Source organism: Pyxicephalus adspersus, chromosome 3 (genome assembly GCF_032062135.1).
Source record: "Pyxicephalus adspersus chromosome 3, UCB_Pads_2.0, whole genome shotgun sequence".
Lineage (NCBI taxonomy): Eukaryota > Metazoa > Chordata > Amphibia > Anura > Pyxicephalidae > Pyxicephalus > Pyxicephalus adspersus.
Genome location: NC_092860.1, coordinates 26111018 through 26132166, shown reverse-complemented (window position 1 = coordinate 26132166; position 21149 = coordinate 26111018). Strand labels below are relative to the sequence as shown.

The following is a 21149-nucleotide window of genomic DNA, read 5'->3' as shown; positions in this document are numbered from 1 at the left end:
TGTATATATATATATATATATATATATATATATATATATATATATATATGTAATATATTTACTGCGTGTATATATACATGCACATATCTGATCTGTATAGCCTTACTTGTGATGTCTGCTTTTACAGATGAAGGCTCTGAATGTGCGAGCGAAGCCAGTCACACTGGCGACTCCTCAGGTCTGTCTTCTCAATGTGAGATGTTCAATACACAGGTATGTATATAATAAAAAAAAAGTTTAATTTGTAATGCTAGTAAAGGTCTGCCCTAAATTCTTATACTTAATAAATAAACTGTTGAAGGTATGGAGACATGAACTGAGAAACTGGGTAAGTACAGCATGGTTGAAAGTTGTAATTTTGAAGTGTGCAGTTTCATGGGCTCTCCACTTGGTGGCAGTGTTGATTCAGTTAATTGTGAACGTTTGCATACACACAGCTTCTTCAATCACCATTCTATCATTGTCATAAATGCATTCTGTTCTTTTCAAAAAACCCCTTTTGTAATGTAGTAAATTACTCTCATTAAATTGAGTATGTTTGAGAGTGTTTTGTAAACTTTTGTTGATGTTTTTTAAGCTGTTTCCTGTAGAGTTTTATTTATTTGATTAGTGCAAAATAAAAATAGCCTTACACAGGTCCATGTACTTTGTGGTTGGAAATAATACTAAAGAAAAATTATTAAATTGTGCATCTTGTTACGTAGGACACATAAATTTTCTCATGGTTCTGTTAGCTGAGCTGTGTTTGAGTGTCTGGTTAACCGCATAGCCTGCATAGGAATTACATGTCTTGGTTTAACATAGCTGATTTTATTATGATTTTGTGTATACATATGCACCTGTCTGTCTTCCTATTTTATGCTTAAATGACACATTATTGAATGTTTAATGGTATTTAAATCATGAACCCTGTTCTTTCCATTCTGTAAAATGCATAATTTACACCAGAAGTAAGGGCCACTACACATAGGCAAATTTTTACATTCCAATCTGATAAAATGATAGGATCTCAAGTGAACCTGATTGGAATTCAGCAGCTGATCACTTAAAGGAGAATAGCATCTTTGGCTTTTCATTTGTTGTGGATAGATTGGATGAACAATACATTCAGTGAGTTTTCTGATCTGCTTCTATATTAGCTTCTCCAACACCCGTGTGCATTGTTTTAGGGCTAGTGTTAGGATTATTGGTCAGTTGAGCACAAAATCATCAGGAGATCTAAGGTACTAACCTTTTAGTACCAACATACTAAATTCATTTTTTAAAGGACTAAGTTTTATATTTCTGTGATGTGTTTGTTTGACTTAAAGTATCTAGCTCATTTTAAAGTCTTTTTAAAAAAAAAAAAAAAAAAAGCGTATTTTTTTTTTTTTAGGCTTAATAGACTTCCCTATTTTATACATTTTACACCCAGAACTAATTACGCTAACTACCATTTTCATTACATGTACATATATGATGAGGCATATGCATCTGATTATGGAGTTTAATATTATTAAGTGCCTATGTCATAAAAAATTCAAAATGACAGAGAAGCAAATACAGGTGTAATTGTTGTGTTTTAACACACTGATCACTAGTATATGTCATTTTAATGATTGCATAGCCAGGAGCCAATTAACAAGCCTCCTCACCACTACTCCAAGATGTCACGTGTCCAGTGACTTCTTTGTGCCGGGTGTCAGGTTAAAAATTAAATTATTAAATTACCGGTAAGACAGTAATAAACCTAATGTTGTTTTTTTAATGTTATTAGTCTTTGGTCAGAAGCAGTTAATTACATTGAGCAGATCAACTGAGTGCCCCAGACAGTAATCCGAATAAGAGATGTCCCGGGGTAGTGGCCTTGGCTTGTGTTAAACACGCCAGCTACAGCCACGCCACTGCATCTATTCCTTGTGAAGACACCTAGACACCGAGCACAGTGAGGTTTGCCCCACTAAACAACCCTACATTTTCCACAGATGGTGAAAATTCTTCTACCCAAACCTACTACCCACTTCAACCTACACAAGATAAATTTTGGTAACCCTCAATAAGGTTAGTAGTTTTAGTGCCATTTAATTGGACTGCTTTTTGTAATGTTGAAGACCTTTTCACAGCCTTTCCAAACTGCATCTTCACCTCTGAAAAACAAGAAGCAGCTTGATTTGTCAGCGAAACAATTTCAACATTGCAAGAAGGAGTCTAGTTGAATGTCACTAACTACTACCAGTTGTACAGAGACCTGGAAAAATGAGATATAACTTTCACTAGCCTTCAATATAGTTTGTCCTGCAGTATGAAAATGATAACACTAAGTAAACAAAATCTGATTAACACATCTTATCCTGACTAGATCAATCCTTTTTATTTTTACCTCACAATGAGTTATATGTCTCATCTATGTTATGTTCCTTTTATTTAACAGATTTAAACTTTATCATAAACTTAAGTGAGCTCAAAATCGATAAAAGAAATTCACTTTTTTATGTTCTATTCTCTGTACAACTGTTAAAATTTTACTTAAAATGTATAATAAATGCAAATAGTGATTGAATGACACACTTTCTACAAAATTTATGTTATAAAAAACATATTTATGGGTATGTATTTCACAAAGATGCAGGGACACCCAGGCAGCTTCAAGATAAATGCGGTGTAATTGAAATGCATATCTGGGACTAGTTCTAGCTTCCATAAGATTTGTATTCCTGGCCATTCATGTTTGCACAACCTGGTAAGAATGCACAGTCAGGTTGGTGACCTGACTTTTCTAATGTTTAGTTATTTATTATATCTACATCTTTTTCATCCCCGAGCCTTTGATTGTAACATAGACTTTATAGTGTAAGGTTCATGATGCAATAGAGGAATGCTTTGAGTACATTAGGGTGGTTTCCTTTTAACTAACCTTCTAACTAATTCAACTTGTTTTCTATACTGCTTTAATTTTGTAATCTTAATATACGACCCATCTCATATTCCCCCTCCACATACACTTCACCTTTGTTTTATACCCATTGGCTATAAAAAACAGAGAAATTTAAAACTAGAGTGTAATTCTGGATGACAAATGAAGACCTCAGTGTTAAAATACACAACTTGATTGTTGCTAATTGTCAAGATTTACATTGCTTTGTGATTGTTAGGTTTTTTTTTTTAGATAAAGATTACAAAAAAAATTACAGAAGTTTTATTCCTTCCATCAAACTATCCAAAACAAAAAAAACAAATTATTTTTGGCTGGACATGCAAACAGATTGTGAGTTACATAGGGTGGTACTGTCTCTCTCCTGATCCACTATTAAATTTTCCTCTTGCAGCGGTCTGGCCTCTTTGGTTTGTAAATGCAATAAAGCCCATACCCTGCCAAAATGTGTGCATTTTCTGTATCTTTTTCTTTATTTGGATATAGATGGGAAAAACGTATAACTTCTGTCAGCTTGTGTGTTGCACCCATGTGTTATGGGTTTTTTTTCTGTTTGTACATTTGCAAACAAAATGGTAGCATGTTTTTAAAAAAAGTTCTGCTGGAAACCATTTAATGCAGTAAAAAGCCATGTATGGACCATACGTGAACATACAATCAATATATTAGTCTTGACAAATGCATTGAAACACGTAGAAAGGCATGACTGCTGTCTGAGGTTTTTGTATGTAGGTTCATATTATGTCATTTAAAGTTTCTGACTGAAATCATCCAGGTTGTTTATCATATTAAAAACACACATGCACGCCATCTAGTAAGGAATAATCGTCCACAACACAAAGTAGGAATGTGTTATAAACCCAAAACTAGCTATTGCAAGTAACACAATTTCACCCAACAGTTCTTCCCTTAAAAAAATATGCAGCCTATGTTACAAAGGTTAGCAGAATCTTTATCAGAGCAGCAGAGCCAATAATAAGTCCATCAGGGTGGTATCCCGCTACATAGAACATGTTGCTTTTAAGTGGTAATCTACTAAAACAGAAGAAAAGCATTGAATAGGAAGAACGGGGAGTGTGAGCTGACATGTCAAAGTATCAAATTGTATTATTAGGTTTCCTAAAAATATATGCAAACCAAAACATAATATATTTGTCATAGTAGAATTAGGTGTAAGTGTGGTAAAAGGGCCGGAAACGTCATATACTTATGGGAACTGGGATTTTAAAAGGTAGTTCCAACGAGTTTAAATATAACCTTTAGATCTTTTATGCCTTAAAATAATAAAACTGCAAGTAACCTGACCCTATTGTATTGATCTTTAAATCTGGTACATTATGTTTACAACATGTAGAGGACTAAATTATTTCTGCCAGTCCTTTATGTCTAAATTTTTTAAACCATAGACCACTGCATTGTTCTTAAAGTGGAACTTAAATCCCACTTTGAAGTACAAAGAACATGTTCGGGCAGATAGAAAGGAACAGGCGATGTCCCTTCTGCAATAACTATCCTTACCTGCCTGATTGCTGCCCAGCTGTTTTTTGCAGAACTTTGTAGGCATAGCTTAGCCAGGGAAACTCTGCAATCTTGGCTTCCCTTACTCTGGGAATCAATAAACTCTTTTATCATACCAGCCAGTCAAGATGGCTGAAGATTTAAGGAGGAAAAAAAAAAGAAGGAAGATGGCGGCAACCTGCAATGAAATAGGGATAGGTGGGTTGCGCTGGATTAGTTCCACTTTAAGACTGCTGGGGATCAGACTGTAGCCATTGTTTATTAGTGGTTCAAATGATGCAATACTGGTGATAAATAAAAAATGCTCTAAGGTCAGTGTTAGGAATAATTGGTCTCCATCTAAGGTTCCAGCAAACAGTTTCCCAGGTTCAATGGCAGTACAAATCTCAATACATGAGTGGGAGTATAAAATGTCCTGTGGTCCATGAAAGGAGAAATAGTATCTCTGGTATGATCTAGAGCAATGTGTAATAGTGCCCATCGTTTTAGTGGTAAGATTAGTACCTAATATTTTTATCAGTGGAAAAACTAGTGTCACGTCGGTGGCGACCTATCCTTAATGACAAAGGGAAGAGCAGTGTCCATCATTGTTAGTAGGAAGAGCAGGACTGAGAAATGACACACCGTAGTCGGTTGGTCTCTAACTTTTGTGTAAGTTCAGTGTCTGTGCTAAAAAAAACCCTGTAGACATGGCCAGGTAAGAGATCACTCTGACCGTGCAGGTGAAACCCACTGCTATTCTGCAATTTATGTCAAACTGCATCACATATCAAGTAGCGACCTGCAGGTCTAAACCTTTCTGACCCCTGTTATTTTGATGTTAAGCATTTTTCCCTTTGTATTGCTATATTTTGGATAAAATGATGTGATGTTTTTATGTTTACTCAGTATGTAATGAATATAGCACTACAAAAATGCTTTCACATTGCATTTTGCAGTATTTTTCACTAAAGCACCAATTGTTACCATGACAATAATACCTTGTAGCTAAGTAATAAATAAGCAGTTCTGTTCCCAAAATCTTGATTTAGGATTTTAAAAATGCTATTCATCTAAGTGACTGTAATAGGGGAACATTAATTTGGCTAAAAGCTTTTCAGAGATGTATATGTAAAGCTCAAAAATATATTGAGCAGGTTCCTTAAGTCACTTTCATGCTATCCTTCATGAAGCATATTAAGCAGCAAGATTAGTCCTCTCTTGTCTTGAAGACAAAAGTTTTCTTTTTTTCTATCTTTTGAAGCAGATGTTTTTTGCTTTTTGTAGTTTTGCTTTTCCTGTAGTTACTGTTTTGTGAGCTCCCCAAGATCAGATGATTCCATAGTAAATAACATTCTTTAGGACAACATATAGAGGAGTTTTGTTGGCAGCCTTTTTTAACCTAGGTGTTCTGCTAGAAATTTCCTGCAAATATTAGGAATTATTGATTATAACACTTGATTTTTGAATAGAACAAAGAGTGTTCATGTATAAATGTTATTTTTTATCATTAAACTACAATCTCTGAAGTAATAAAAATTTAGCTTGAGAGGGATTGGTGATGATTATGTTTAACGGTTTCTTTCTACTGTAACTTCTTTGTACAAAATTAATGGATTTGTTACTGAAGAACTTTACCAAGTGGCTAGTAATTTTCTTTGAAGTTTCTTTTGTATCAAAGATTTTCTTTAGAAAAAAAATGAAACTCTACAAGATTGTACATAGTGATATACAGCTTGTTAACATTATCTGAGCCAGACAGGTTTATAGAGGAGGATCACCTACCACAACTACCAATTTCTCTCAGCAGGACTGTTCTCTGACAAAAGCGGAAAGTTGTAGCGTTAAAAATTACTGAATGTTTTTTTGTAAGAACACTGGCTTATGTTGAAATGAGAGATAAAGCAGAGAACTGAATGTGTCTCAAACAAAGTGGATGAACATCTAACAACAAGTTGTACTTGTTCAGTTGTGAAATAATCAGATTCTCAGAAGAATAATCAATCTACTAAACTTATCAACGTAGTCCACTAGCCTTATCTTTAGAATATGGTTGGGTGAATTGATTACACTGGTTAACAAACATTTTCTTGCTAAACAGCTTAAAAACCTTTTAGGTTATGTTTGATGCACAAATTCCAAATATGGTATTGGTTTTGCTAGATTGGCTCTAGTTTTTGAAACAATGACCTCAATAATAACCTCATAGAAAACTAATGAAACATGAAAATGAAGCAAAATTAAACCTGATATGCCTTTTGAAATACCTAATGTCAATATATTCTATAATCCAGTATATTTACAGAACTAATCCCAAAAGTCATCGAAAAAAATCCATTTGTATGATTTCCTTTTATGCTGATGATCAGGACAATCACGGTGAAGACTCCAGCAGTAGTCTGCCATCATGTGTCTATCCCATCTGCCCTGATACCTTTCCTCCATCACCTTTATATATTGATGGAACCTCTTCCCCGATTCCTCACTGTAATCGCCAAGGTTTTCTGGACATTTTTGCAAATGGCTTTGGAGATAGTGTACCTTTTATGCTCATGGTAGCACCCACATTTTTAAAGTTTAAGAGCAAGTTTTGTACCAGTTCTTCATAATTTTGTGCTTTATTGTTACCCAAGAAGTTCTCGACAACCTTGTCATAGCTGTGTCAGGCAGAAGCTTCAGTATGAGTCATGTAACTTGTGAAATTTGAATCATTTATCAGTTTCTGAATCTGGGGTCCTATCAATGATTCCTGCTTTTAATTTTTCAGTACTCTATCCAGGCAAAAATCTGTTACCATTTTTAAATTAACACATATGGACCATTGGTGTTCATGATAGCAAAGCTTTTGTAAGACCATTTCGATATTTTCATATTCTTCTTTAACCTCCTGAGCGGTTCATTTTTGTCCGGTTTTATATATCTAAAAGCAGTACATTGTTTTTCATGAAAATTTATTTTACAGTATAATATAACAGTATGAGTATAATAAAGTTTGAAATAAAAATCATGTCAAAACGATAAAATAAATACATTTTTTAATTTTGAAAAAAAATAAATATTATACTGTAAAATAAATGTTCATTAAAAACAATGTACTGCTTTTTCACATATAAATCCACTGTATTGCATTCAATACAGTTATTTTGTATTGAATGCAATACAAATAGATTTAAGTTTCCCCGCCCCTAACGGAACGTCCATACGCACTGATGTCACCGGGAATTCTGTGTAAATAAAGATTGATAAGATTGATGCTGTGTTAACATTTGTAGTTGGTAAATTGGTCTATTTCGATTCCTGTACCACAAGTACTAGAGCCAATTCAATGAAACTGATGTCATTTCTGGATTCAGCAGACCTGAAATACACTAAATATATTGAAAAATCCTTGGCAAGTTAAATTCTTTTTTTGTCCAGCTGAGTTGTTTGTTGACATAGGATACACCAAAAACAAATAGCTGAAAATCTGAAACATCACAATCTACTTCTGGTTTCCAATCCTTTAGTACAAATCAGTTCATGCACTAGAAATGTTTCACTGTATGATCACAGATTTACCTCACTGTGACAAATGATTCATGATGACAACAAAATGTATATTTCTCTGACTATTCGCAGTGTATGGTTACAGACATTACACATACATCTTAACTATCAATCATAGATTTCATATAACATTGTTAGATCACCATTCACTGTTTAATTTTCATAGAATAACACTCTGCTATTATTATTATTATTAATAATATTATTGTTAGCCAATATTTATAAAGTGCCTACATGTTATGCAGCGCTTTAAAAAGTCCATAGTCATGTCACTAGCTGTTCCTCAAAGGGGCTTACAATCTAATGTCCCTACTATAGTCATATGTCAGTAATGTTGTCTAAGAACAATTCTTGAGGGAAAGCCTGAATAACCTAACTGCATGATTATGGGATGTGGGAGGTAACCAGAGTATCTGGAGAAAACCCACGCAGACACACGGAGAACATACAAACTCCATGCAGATAGTCATGGCCAGGTCAGTGTCTTCTTTAAGTCGTTGGGCACTTTGCAGGTCTTTAGGTAGCACAAACGGGGCTCCTCGCATACTCTGCAAGAAGCTCTGTGAGTAACCCTAACTTTATTCTGGGTTTGACCTGGGAGCGGTTCCTGTAGTGTACAAATAAAGGCTTTTTACTAAATAGGGTATTGATTCGGAGGTAAGGACATTGTTAGTGCTAACTGAATATTTTTTTTCCTAAATTTTTCAGATCTAAATTGAGATTGAGGGCAACACCCTTTCTCCCAACTTCGTATGAGCAAAATTAAAAATCCCTAGATCCCTCAGCTCCAATTTACAAGTTTTCATACATGCTTTTGTGGGTGATTGGGCATGTCTTGGAAAGTGGAAGACTGACATTATATAGCATATATGATTTTTCTAAAATCTCTTCAAATCTCAGTCTTCCACTCTATACTTTTGAGGTTTTCCCAACAAGGTTCCATAGGACATATATGGTGGCTCTACCTGGGTTTATAACTTTATATTCTCTGTGACCCATGTTAATCTTCATTAGATGCCCACCAGTGCATTGTTTGGCAGACTTGAGTCAACCCACCCAAACCACTCAGCATGATAATCCAATTACATATTTCTGGCAGTTCGTATAACCATAGCTAAATTCTGGAAGTTCCCAACTTTTCCAGTCAATTCTAAACTCAGCTGGATTATGGTTAACTATAAGTTACCCTGCATTATCAGCAAACTAGTCTTTTAAAATAACACAAGGAACTTGTGCATTACATTAAAAGTTTACATTTCTTTTTTCTTTCTTGAGCTTTCTCATTGTAAATTGAGTTTTATTCTCATACCATATTGAGGGCTAAAGGTCACAAGACATTATTCTTATGAAACCATTATGTGCAAGTAAACTTCATTTTAATACAAAGATTGAGTTGCAACATTTGTTTTTGTTTCAAACTTTGACAATCACTTATTTTAATTATTGTAACATTTATTTCCTGTGTTTTTTGGGGGGAGTATTTTTTTTTTTTTTGTACAATATATAAATAATAAAAAAAAATTTTGAGATAAAATTTCAACTAGAGGAACTGTAGGAGAATAGACAACCAATTGCGAAAATTGTATTTTGCATGAATTGTATTGCGAAATTGTATTTTGCATGAATATTGCAACTACTGTATTATTTTTTTTTGCCTAAAATTATAGAGTTTTGGGGGCGTTTTACTGTGCATTTTTACATTGATTAAAGTTACAAAACAATAGAAGGTTAGTAGCACATTTGATTGATCTTATCTTAAAAATGCAGGAAGAGTTTGGCCATTGCATTGGTTCTGTCGTTTCATCCAGCCTTGAAAGATCTATTGTTCAATTACACTTGACATTTTTTTTTCTCCACTTAAGCTTGCTGGTTGCTTTCTGTTACAGCAAAGGGATGCTCTCCGGAACAATTTACAGAAACTCCAGGAGGAAATGGCTGCCCTGGAAGCTGTGCTGGAACAGCAAAGTACACAAAGCCCTTCATCTGAAAAGGAGCAAGCATCCACAGCTGAGCTTAACACAAGAAGGCTTCAGGTGGCATGCCAGAAACAAACAGACCATGGTAAATATCCATGCATCATAGGCTGCTGTTTGTATGACTTACTGCTCACTACTTATACTCCATCTGCACAGAGGCCACATGCTGCTTAAAATTACTATGTATTTTTGTAATTTCCATATGTGGAATATCAGCCTAGCTAAATGTTTAGTTTAAACTGACATCTAAAACCACACGAAAGTATATTTAATCATGAATTGTATTTTCTATATAAGGGTATAGAAAACGTAGATATATTTAACTAAGAATATATATAGTTAGTTATTTAGTTAGTGAATGTGCAGTTTTAATGTAAGTCAAAACTGATCTTGCTCATGCTAAACCAGAATTGTACATTTGTAAGTATCTTAATCTCCATTTGTTGAATTGTTGGAAAAATAAATCCATACCTATTAGGGGTTTCTGTTTGTTTTGTTATATACCTGTTTGTATTGTATATACAAGTCCTAGTACATGGTTTGAAAAAATGTACTTTTGGGGGCAGCAGCTAGGCTCAGAGAATTATATAAATTATTCCCTTGTCAATTTGTGTGAGATTAGCCCACAGATGGTCCGATCTCTCTAGTTGTATCTCTTCAGTTCCTATTAAAATTAATAACTTGTTCTGCCACCTAGTGGCCAATCTCAAAAGTGCACAGTTGTCACAATAGGGAATGCTATCTGCGTAAGGGTAAATTATTAACAAATCTGGAGAAAATTGACAGAAATAATTTGTAAATAAAGCTCATTGTATGTTTACTAATATTATGAAAAATACTGATCTTGCAAACCAATTTTTCTTGTAGAAACTGACATATCACCTGATACTGTTCCAGAAACTGGTATGCAATCTCCATGGAGTGTTGAGCAGCCAGTTCAGATTGACATACGGTAAGATTTTCAGGAGATTCACATAATATTTTAAAATGGTACCATATAGAGATGGCCAAAAGCAGTCAATATACTGTAACAAAGTATGAAATGATAAACTTTACTATACCATCAAAGAATCTGATAGAGTTTTAAAACAATAAATAATAAGTAGTTGGCACTCCCCAGATCATTTAAGTTTGATTTATTATGAGGGAAATTTAAATGAGCTGTATTGACCTATGCTCTGATCATGCATACTAAAAGATGTACAATTTTTTTTACAAGCAGTAAATGCACTTACAAGAGAAGTGTTTATTAATATATGAATCTTTAAGCATTGTAAAGAAAATATGTTTAAGGTCAAGGTTTTACCAGATCCTGTCTATCAGCTCTAATGTATGACAGCAATAATTTTAGGTTGTTAGAAACTAAAACCATTATTGAATCTTTGTTGTGATTTTTGGGAAAAATAACTGAATGCTAAAAGCAGCTTGGGAGAGCAGTGGTGGCTAATCTAAAGTCTTTTACGAATGACGATATCCAGTCTGCGATATCTACTTCACAGTAACCTGGAGTTAAGCTTTATTCACTACAATATAATGTGTGTTATGAATTCATGCATTGCCCTTTATGCTGCTTCTTTTAGGTTAAGATCACCAACTCCTCCACTTAGTCAACCCCAGACAAGGTCAACCAAGCAAACTCGTTCTACTTTCATCTTACTGAAGGAATTAAAAGAAAATTCCCTTACACAGGAGGAGTGTAAAGAGTCTGATAATATGGAAGAGTCAAGTGAATGCAGTCCGTTCACTAAAGAGCCAGGTACCCTACTTTTCTGTCTTGTTTTGTTTAAAGTAGGCCTGTCATGAGAAACATAGTGACTGTCATTGCTAGCTTGTTTTACTGATTGGTATGGTGACACTCAGACTTTATTACTTTGATTTTTTGCAGATCAAAAGGCAAACAAATAGTCTGTATCTGCATACTGGTTCTGTCTTAAAATATTAAAATGGGGACCAGCATGTAAGCCAGAAAATTAGCGGTTTCAATACTGGAAGTCTGCAGATTTAATTGCTAACCAAACTAAAAAGTTCAAATGCTGACTTTCATATAACATACGTAAAGTCATTTTGATGTCCTTGATGTGACTTTGACTATTTGTGTACTGTCAGGTTTTATTACCATTTGTGTAAACCATGGGTAAATTCTGCTTGTCATATTTTTTTTAGTTTGTAATGGTTATATTTTCAGAACAAGCTTTTGGAACAGCGCAAATAATTTGGTGGTCAACAAAATGTTAAGAACAAATCTGCAAGGAAAACAAATCTTTGTAATAAAAAACAAACAGTAATAAAATAGGAATGTTAGCAAGATAAGTGGGTTTAGAAATACAACTACAGCCACCTTAAGCATGATGTTTGTGTAAAAATGAATACCAAAAGTGCAATCAAAGCTGATTGTTTGTATCAGTCCTTATGCCAAGTGTCCGATGTACAGCAGGGTTTCCAACAGGGGAGGCACGTTTTGCACCCTAGTTAAGGGAGATACATTATAGCTGTCAAGAGCACAAATTGGGGGTGGTAATAACCTCAGCTGTGCACTGAACACCACTTCCTAGAAGCCCTTGGACAGCCCAGTCTGTGGGGAAAAGCAAATTTAGTGGCAGTATGCCAATAAGCTGAAGAGGCCTCCTGAGGATGAAGCTTCCTGGAAGGGAGTTATCCTCGCTATATCCATGACTTTTCCTGGTTTATTTTTTATATATATGAACTTAAATTTATGTTTTTGATGTTTATTCAAATGCTGCCCTCTACTCAACTCACAGTGTGACCCTTTTAAGTTGGACACCACTGTTCTGCAGTGTATGTATTATGGCCGGATCCTGCAACCTTTTCTTAGATTTGTAGCCAATCTTAGAAAATTATTCATATAAGAATTTTTTTCAGAAATGCATAAAATAGCCTTAAAATATACTCCCTGAAAACCAGTAAACAATTCTCTCGCCTGCTTTCCTCCACAGCGAGCCATTTAATAGGAACCATCCTCTGAACTTTTCTTAAACTGACACTTCAGGGAGTGTTCATGTCCTGGCACACGGCAGTACTCCAGACACTTTACTTTCATTTTTTTAACCTTAACAACAGGACAAAGTATTTACATTGAGGTTGTACCAGTATATTGGCATTTCTCATAGATGTGGCTTAGATCTTTAGCTTACGTTATAAAATCAAGGGGTGTATGTATAAAGGGGTTTTATGGCTGGCATTGCATATAAGTGCTGTTCTTTTTATGTACTTTTTGACATTGTAATGTACACTTGATGACCAATAAAATGCACATTACTTAGTATCCTATTGTTTTAAATTAGTCTTTTGGATTCATATTTTCTGTGTTATAGCATGAAAAATATAGTTATGAAAAACAGTTTATGTACATTTTTCATTAATGGATATGCATCAAGGGGCCTATAAAAGTTCTTTTATTGAAGAACATGACAATGCATGATACATGTGCGCAATATGAGCACATTTGCATTAGAATGGCAGTAAATGTGCAATTAAATAGCTTTTTTGGAATGCAAATAGATGGTTTTAAATGTTAATTAGGTCTAATGCAGCCTCTAAACTTCCATGAGCCTTTAACAACCTGCAGTTCAGGTAAGTTTCCTATGCCTGTCAAACACAGGAAAACAACACCCATGGATAAATGCCTTTACTTATTAAGGTGTGAAAGACTTTTTTTGAGAGCAAATATCTTGTATTCTGACATAGTGGCCTGACAAATTTTAAAGTGCTGTTTATTTAAAAAATAATTTGAGAAACAGCCTTTTTGTAAGACAATGATTGGGCTAGATTGTGTATTTTGATATATTTTTATTGATTTTGATGGAGAACTTATCAAACAAAACCAAAAAAAGGGATTTGCCAAATTTAGACCTGCTTACCGCTTGTATAAAATATATGCTATGTTTCCTCTTGCTGGTTCATTCACTATAGGAATCATGACAAATAATTTCCTTTAACTTTCTGTTTCTTCTCTAGCACCAATAATGAAATAAAAATCCCAGCAAGGAAAAGGAAAAAAAAAGAAAGAAAACATGACGGTTTTAACTATATCTTTCTTTATCTAAAACATCAAAAAAAAGTTTTGCCCAGGGATGCTCTATAGTAAATGAAATAAAACAACTTTTGTTTCATTGCTTAACAGATGTTTTGAAGTAAACTTCCAGCAAGTGCAATTTTAGGAACTTTAAAACAAATGAGCTTGTAATTGAAAGTGATAGTAGTTAAACATTCTAATCAAATTCTACAACACATACTTAAGTTTCAAAATATTTTGCCATAAAATCAAAACAGTGATAATTAAGTTTTTGGCCATTAGGTTTTTACTTTCTTTATCGAACCTCGTAGCAGAATATCTTTTGTAGGAAATTCACTCATCTAGTTATTCTCTGATGAACAATTCTTCTAACATATTTAAACCCATGCAAACCCAAGCCCTCTGTCCCTCTGTTGTGCATTGTGTACCCTGGAACGTGAGTGACAGGTTATAAGGGATAATAGGGAACACAAGATTTCAAATGCACATTAACCACCTGGGCGGTTAACCCGAGCCTGGTTCGAGGTAAGAAAACTTGCTGAAAGCATTTACCCCGAACCAGGTTCGAGGTAGCTAAAAATAGAAACAAGCGTTACAGTGCAATCTGATTGTCATAGAACATCGTATGACAATCGGATTACAACTGAAAAAAAAATACTTACCTTGTCCCCGCAGCTTCTCCGGAGATGTCTTCTGCCGGCGTGTGCAGTGAGTCCCCCAATGCCCTAGCCAAACTTAACTCCTTGTTGCAGTCCGAACACATACATTTAAAAAACAATACACACATTTAAAAAAAGAATATAAAAAAAACACTACTGCATTCATATGCATTTTTAAAGTTTGTGTTAAAATGTTGAAACACTTTTTATAAATGCCTATGACACATTTTGCTGCGATTTTAAGATTTAGAAGAGTTTTAATTTTAAAGGAGGCATAAGGAATTAGTTCAGAGGTACATAATACCTTACTCGTTCCCTGAAAGGGTTTAATATATCTATTAATAATGAGACCAGACTTTAACATTAAAGTACTTTCATTATATGTATGTGATTTGTGTCCCCATTCACCTCTAGTGTGGAATGGCTGAAAGGTAAAACCCTAACGACGCTTGAGCATGTGAAAACAGCAATAAAACCTCCATTGACATCAATAGAGGTTTTTATTGATTTTTTTTTTATATTTGTAAGCATTTTTAAATGCACATTGGGTACGGATTGTGTTAAATGCACGGATGTGTACCCCAGCATTTAACCTGAGGCTTTAAATACACATGTTTGAAATTCCCATGCATTCCAACGGGCTAATCTACACCAGGAATGTTTCCTTGAGGCACATAGCGTAATCTATAACGTTGCTTGCAATGTTTAAAAAAAATTAAAACACAGGATTAACGCTAGAAAACGCCCAAAAACACAGGTAAACTCTTCGATTGATTTCAATGGGGTGTTTTCTCGCATTTTAAATGATATATTTCACTGTTAACTTGACATCCAGTTTTAATTCATAAAAATGTGAAATATTACCTTTATTAATAATAATAATAATAATAAAAAAATTCTTCCTTTTTTCTTTTTTTTGCTTACTAACAGGAGACCCCTTGTCTCTGCAAGGCATAGGAACACGTTTTCTGCAGCTGAAATTCTTTCTATTCTCAGCTTTTAGCCTGTGTTGAGCATCCTTTTCATAAAACAGAGAAAGTTTTGCAGAAGTCTAATCTGCTCTTAAAGTGAGGATGCACGCTGTGCTGAGGTGGCGGAGGGAGAAACAGGAGCCAAGAATCAGATTGAAACTGTTAAGGGAGGTCAGAAATGAGAGCAACTGGAGTGATAACGGGGCACGCTATGCTGCCAAGGGACAAGAAAAAGCAGAAGTTCAGCCAAGAGAAACCCTATTTTGCTCTATTTCTCCTCCCCTGCAGCAGTGTAAATCTGAATGATTCAGCATCCAAGAAATGTATAGCTACTGACAGGCTTCCACTCTTGCTGAGTTCAATTACCCAGCTGCATCCTTTTATGCAGGATAGGCATACACAAGTCTGACTGAGAAAATGGGTAGTGCTCCCAATAATAAGAAAGTGTGCTCCGCCGTTCACAATATGATGGTGCTAGGTAGTATTAGGGAGGAACTATAGAAAAAGAAGATGAATAAAAAAAGATCAAACTACTATAGCAAGTATGTTTATTATTGTGCATGTAAATGCCATTTTGATAGACCAAAACAGTGTTAATTTAACCAGCTGTGTTGATCTTTAATTTGTTTTTGGGACACCACTAAATCCAGGTCCCAAGCTAAACACATAGTTTGTCTGCTTTCCAATTTACAATTAAGCCCTGCCCTCTGCAGAGTCTGACATTGTCATTCTCCATTTACTTGCTAAATACCAGAACCTCAGCATGCAGTTAAATCCTTTGTGAAATATAATATGTAGCTCTGTGCACAAGTGGCTCCAGATGAATCAATCTAAGGCTAATATACCCCTCACTCACAAAAAAATGTAAACATCACTTTAAAAAGTCAAAAACATTAAATATTGTATTTTCATTACAATACAGCATACTAAAACCTAAAAATGGTCTGGCTAGGAGCCCTGCTCCTAAATAAAATACCACAAGATTTACATATGTTTCTGGTGAATCGTGGGTGAAAAATATGTATATAGTAAAGCTATAAAATGGCATATTCTTGATATTGTCAAACCTTATATTTGCATGATTCATATAATTATTTTTTTTATTTTACTTTTATATAGATACATGTAAACCCCCAGAAGCTGTTTTAAACAAAGCTACAGCCTCGCCAAGAAGAAGCCTGAGAAATACAACTTTGAGTAATAAAGAAATAAACACAAGTTCTGCTTACAATGGGAGGAACTCGGCAGTATCCAAACAACAATCTCAACAGTTTAAGACGAATATTGATGGTAATAGGCGAAGCTCATCTCCTGTATTCACATCACCTGCAAGAAGTAAAAGAGGTTCAACAACAAGCAAGATTCCTGTCATAGCTAACAAGAGAAACTTTTCCCTTGTGGCATCAGGCCTCAGTCACAGTGAGCTGGTAAGTTAACTTTATTTAGGTTTCCTTCTGATAACAAAAGTAATTATAGATTAACCCAGGCACTATCCATTGGGGTAATGGTTTTTGTTTGTACATTTCATGAATATTGATCCAACTGAATGCCATTGTCAAGCAAAAAATTCTAATGAAAGGAAACCTATTGTAGGTGTGGGTCAATTTTTACGTGTGCTTTTGAATTAAAAAACCTGATACAGCCTTTCTGAATCGGGAACAAACTGTAGGTGTCGAGGACAGGGATCTGTAATTGATTGAAGGAGGGTCATGGAACTGACTCATAGTACAGCTCATAGCACTTTACTACGGAATAGGGACTTTAGCCTGTTGTACCAACAGCTGCTACTTTAGATTTTTCCAAAATCTATTTGGAGAGATTCACACAGGTAGATAAACATCTTACAAATAGTCTGACGCGATGTAGGGGTTGTGTAGCAGCTAGATGGTTTTCCTAAGACTCCCCAAGTTATCCTGGGATTTGGAATTCTAAGCTCTCACCTTACTTGCTGCCTGTTACCTGCAAATCATCCTCGGACTGGGCTGCCAGACAACCATTCCTAATAATATATTAAATTTAACCTCATAAACAAAACTGCACATACCAGATTCCATGCTATCATTTAGTTAACAAAAATGAAGCCAAAATGGACAAGCCATGTGTTGAAAGTATGATGCAGTAGTTATAGAACCACTTTTAGCAGCAATACCATGAAGTAATTATTTTCCGTACAACTATTGGTCTGTCAGTTGTGGAGGAATTTCAGGCCACTGTTCTTTACAACATTGCTTTTCTTACAGTCCCAATACGGATTTTTGATTGGGTTTTGATTCCCCTTTGTTTCAGCCAGTCTTGACTCCGTTTCACACAGATGGTCTCACATATGACCCTAAAATACTTTGGTGTACAAAAGAAGTCTATGGTTGATTCAATGACTGCAAGTTGCCAAGGCTGCAAAACAAGCCCAAATCATCACCCTGATATGCTGTGTTTGGTTTTTGCCAAATGTGGCTCTGTGCTTTATGGCTAAACCTTTTTTACTTTGGGCTCATCAATTCAAAGGACATTGTTCTTGTGGTTTGTTCAGATGCAGCTCTGCAGGCTTATGCTGCTCTGCTATGTACTTTTTGGAAAGAAGCAGCTCCTGGTAACCCTTCCAAAAAGCTACTTTTTTCTAATTGTACTGTCATGAAATTTAACATGCTTGTAGAGTCTAAGATATTTAATTGGTATGGGTAATATCAGCTTGAGCTACTCAGCTTTGTAAACAGGCTTTTTATACCAGCAAGTGTGGAGATCCATGAGAGGTTTAAATTGGAGCCTAAAACTCTTCCTGTTTATTGGAAAATTCAACATAATAATATAAAACATTTCTTATTCACCCGATTCAAATATATATGTTTACAATTTTATTTTTTTATCCTTGAACATAATTCGAATGTTTAGAAAACTGCTACATATTTTTGGTAATTGAACACTTGTAAAACTCCTGATGCATATCCTAATTTTACATTAATTTTATGAGTTTCTGACCTGACATAACTATTACAACAAACTATTACTTTCTTCTTTGTGCTCTAGTGGGTTTATATTGGGATTCTATCTGCTAATTTTATTGTTACTGCCCTTGGGTTTAGATATGTTTTCTAGGGAAAAGAACACCTAAACCCAAATATCTAACTTTATTCATGATGTTTTACCCACTGCCTGTAGTAGAATGATAGTGTATGTAGAAAGAAAGTATGTATTGTATCGCAGGTGGTAGGCCCTGATAATCTAAATCATTGTCATCAGGAAGATGATTTGTGCTCCAATTTAAAATGTTTAATCCACTAAATAGAATTGTAATCGGCATATGAATCAGTCACCAGATGTTCTTATTTACATTGTTTGAAGCAGTTTCCTAAAGCAGAACTCTTTGCAGCTAGTGAGATCATACAGTTGAAATGTGCACATATATAGTAGCTGCTAATCCTTTCCCATCTTGATGTATTTAATTGGCTTTAGTGGCAGTGCGTTTATCTACAAATCACTGCAGTGGTATGATCCTCATTAGCCTAGGTGAATGTCACAGAGACACAACTATGACTAATTATTATTTAGCCAGCTGTAAACACTGCTAGAAGGGAATCCCTCTGTAACCAAGTAAGAAAATTCATAGTGGACTATAAAGTAAACCTTTCTCAAATTATTTCTTTTTCTTGGCAACAAAAAACTAGCTCCTGCATTTTTCAGATATGCGTTTCATTGTCCTGCCTGTTTTTTAAAATACTGGGTAACTTTGGCATACAGGGAATGACTTCTCTAACCTCATAATCGTCTGTAAAGTCCTATCTAATTACAGAAATGTTATGACTTTTCAAGGTATATGTAGGTGAAATTCCTGTAATTCTAATGTAATATCCTTTAAAGAGTAATTTTTAGGAAAAAAAAAAGTGACATTTCTAATCAGCTTAAAAAAAATCTGATTTGGATAAAAAGCGCAACCTTTTTTTTGCTGTGTTTGACAATAATCAGATATGAGTATGTTCACTAGAAAGTTATTATAGTTGGCACTATGATCATTATGTGTAGTCAATATCCTGATGCTTTAGTCTCACCTTCCTAATCTCAAGGTTTTTCTTTAAAGCCAAACTAAATTGACCTCTCCTCACTCTATTGCTGGCACTAACATCTTCCTCTGGTTTCAGGTCTTCAACCATCTTGATTGGCTAGGCTAGAATGCCTCATATAGTAAACTGAAAATTTCTCGATTCAGGCAAATCCTCTTTCAATTATCTTTATGTTCCCCCTTGCAGGCATTGCAGCTCACAATGGGGGGATTTAGCAATAGAAGCAGTAAACCAGGAAGCAGCTAGGTGTGACCTGGTGCTATTTGATAATTGGCAAGCTGCAGTTTTTTAGTAGTCAGCAGTGAGTCAATTTTTATATTCTACATAAGGGGGGCAATTCTGCTTTGAATTCAGGAGGAATTCAACATACCAGATGTCTGCAGGTGGATTCCTCTTGTAGGAACACATATGCCAAGTCTACGTATATGTATTTTATTTGTCTTCATAAATTAATGTCAGATAACCAATTGTGAAGATAGAGAGAAAAACAAACTGAAAACACAATTTACAAGGATGCTAAAAAAATGATAATAGATTGTTTTATATATAACTAAGAACTAGTTTCCTCTTTCATTTCTCCTTGGTTTTGGAGGAAATAAAGGATGTTGAAGGCATTGTTGCAGATTCCTCTTTATAGTACTTTAGTAAAAACGAAGAGATTACTTTTCAACATTTTGTGACCCCATTTACAAAAAAAAAGAAACTCCTCTTGTGGATCCTGTTCACATAACATAGACAGTGATATAAAGGACGCTGCCTCCTGTAAACCTAAAAAGAGTGAAATCTTGTGTCCAGATAGTCACTTGACCATGGATTTAGTTAGAGGGGAAGGTGTGCTTGGAGCTTTAAATTATTAGGAAATCAATCCAGTGCCAACCTAACATTGATCCCTTGTTCTGTAACTGCATGCACAGAGCATTAGTAAATGGTGAGAATTTAAGCAGTTAATCAGAACGCAACTGTTAATGATGCTGCAGAGTTGTGTGGGATGTCATTAGGCTTGGCATCGGGCCTTTTTCCATGAGTCTATAATTCCAGATCGAACATGACAACATAACCTTTAGGAAGTAAATTAAAACAATTACAGTGATTTTACAATGTATATGCTGTGTCAAGGTTGGTAGTATTATAAATATAGAAGGAAAAATAGCACATTGTGATATTAACACATCCTTCTCCATCACTAACATCCTTTTAGTGCCTGGGTTTTTGTTATGTACTGTCCAAAAGACTGACTGTGCTATCCAGAGAGGCCGATAAGTCCTTTATTTATCCAGGGAAGTATAGAAAATTACTTTCTATACATATAGTACCTTCAGATTTGTTCAGCAATGGTGTATTTTTGCTATAGTGAATAAAAGGCAATGCTGTTTATAGAAATCTAATATATATATATATATATATATATATATATATATATATATATATATACACCGTGTTTCCCCGAAAATAAGACACTGTCTTATATTTTTTTTGGGCTTCCAAAAACACACTAGGTCTTATT

General features: G+C 34.8%; 1 protein-coding gene across 2 annotated transcripts in view; it reads left to right on the top strand.

Annotated features, from left to right (window-relative positions):
* BRCA1 (BRCA1 DNA repair associated) overlaps positions 1-21149 on the top strand; it is an 87056-nt gene that overhangs the window by 31969 nt on the left and 33938 nt on the right. For both annotated transcript variants that reach the window (XR_011919754.1, XM_072404020.1), the window contains exons 11-15: positions 128-213; positions 9841-10015; positions 10798-10882; positions 11511-11686; positions 16713-17020. Coding sequence is in view for 1 of the 2 variants with exons in the window: in XM_072404020.1 (XP_072260121.1) it covers positions 128-213; positions 9841-10015; positions 10798-10882; positions 11511-11686; positions 16713-17020 (830 nt within the window). In the remaining variant the exon portion in view is untranslated. The remainder of the gene's footprint in view (positions 1-127; positions 214-9840; positions 10016-10797; positions 10883-11510; positions 11687-16712; positions 17021-21149) is intronic.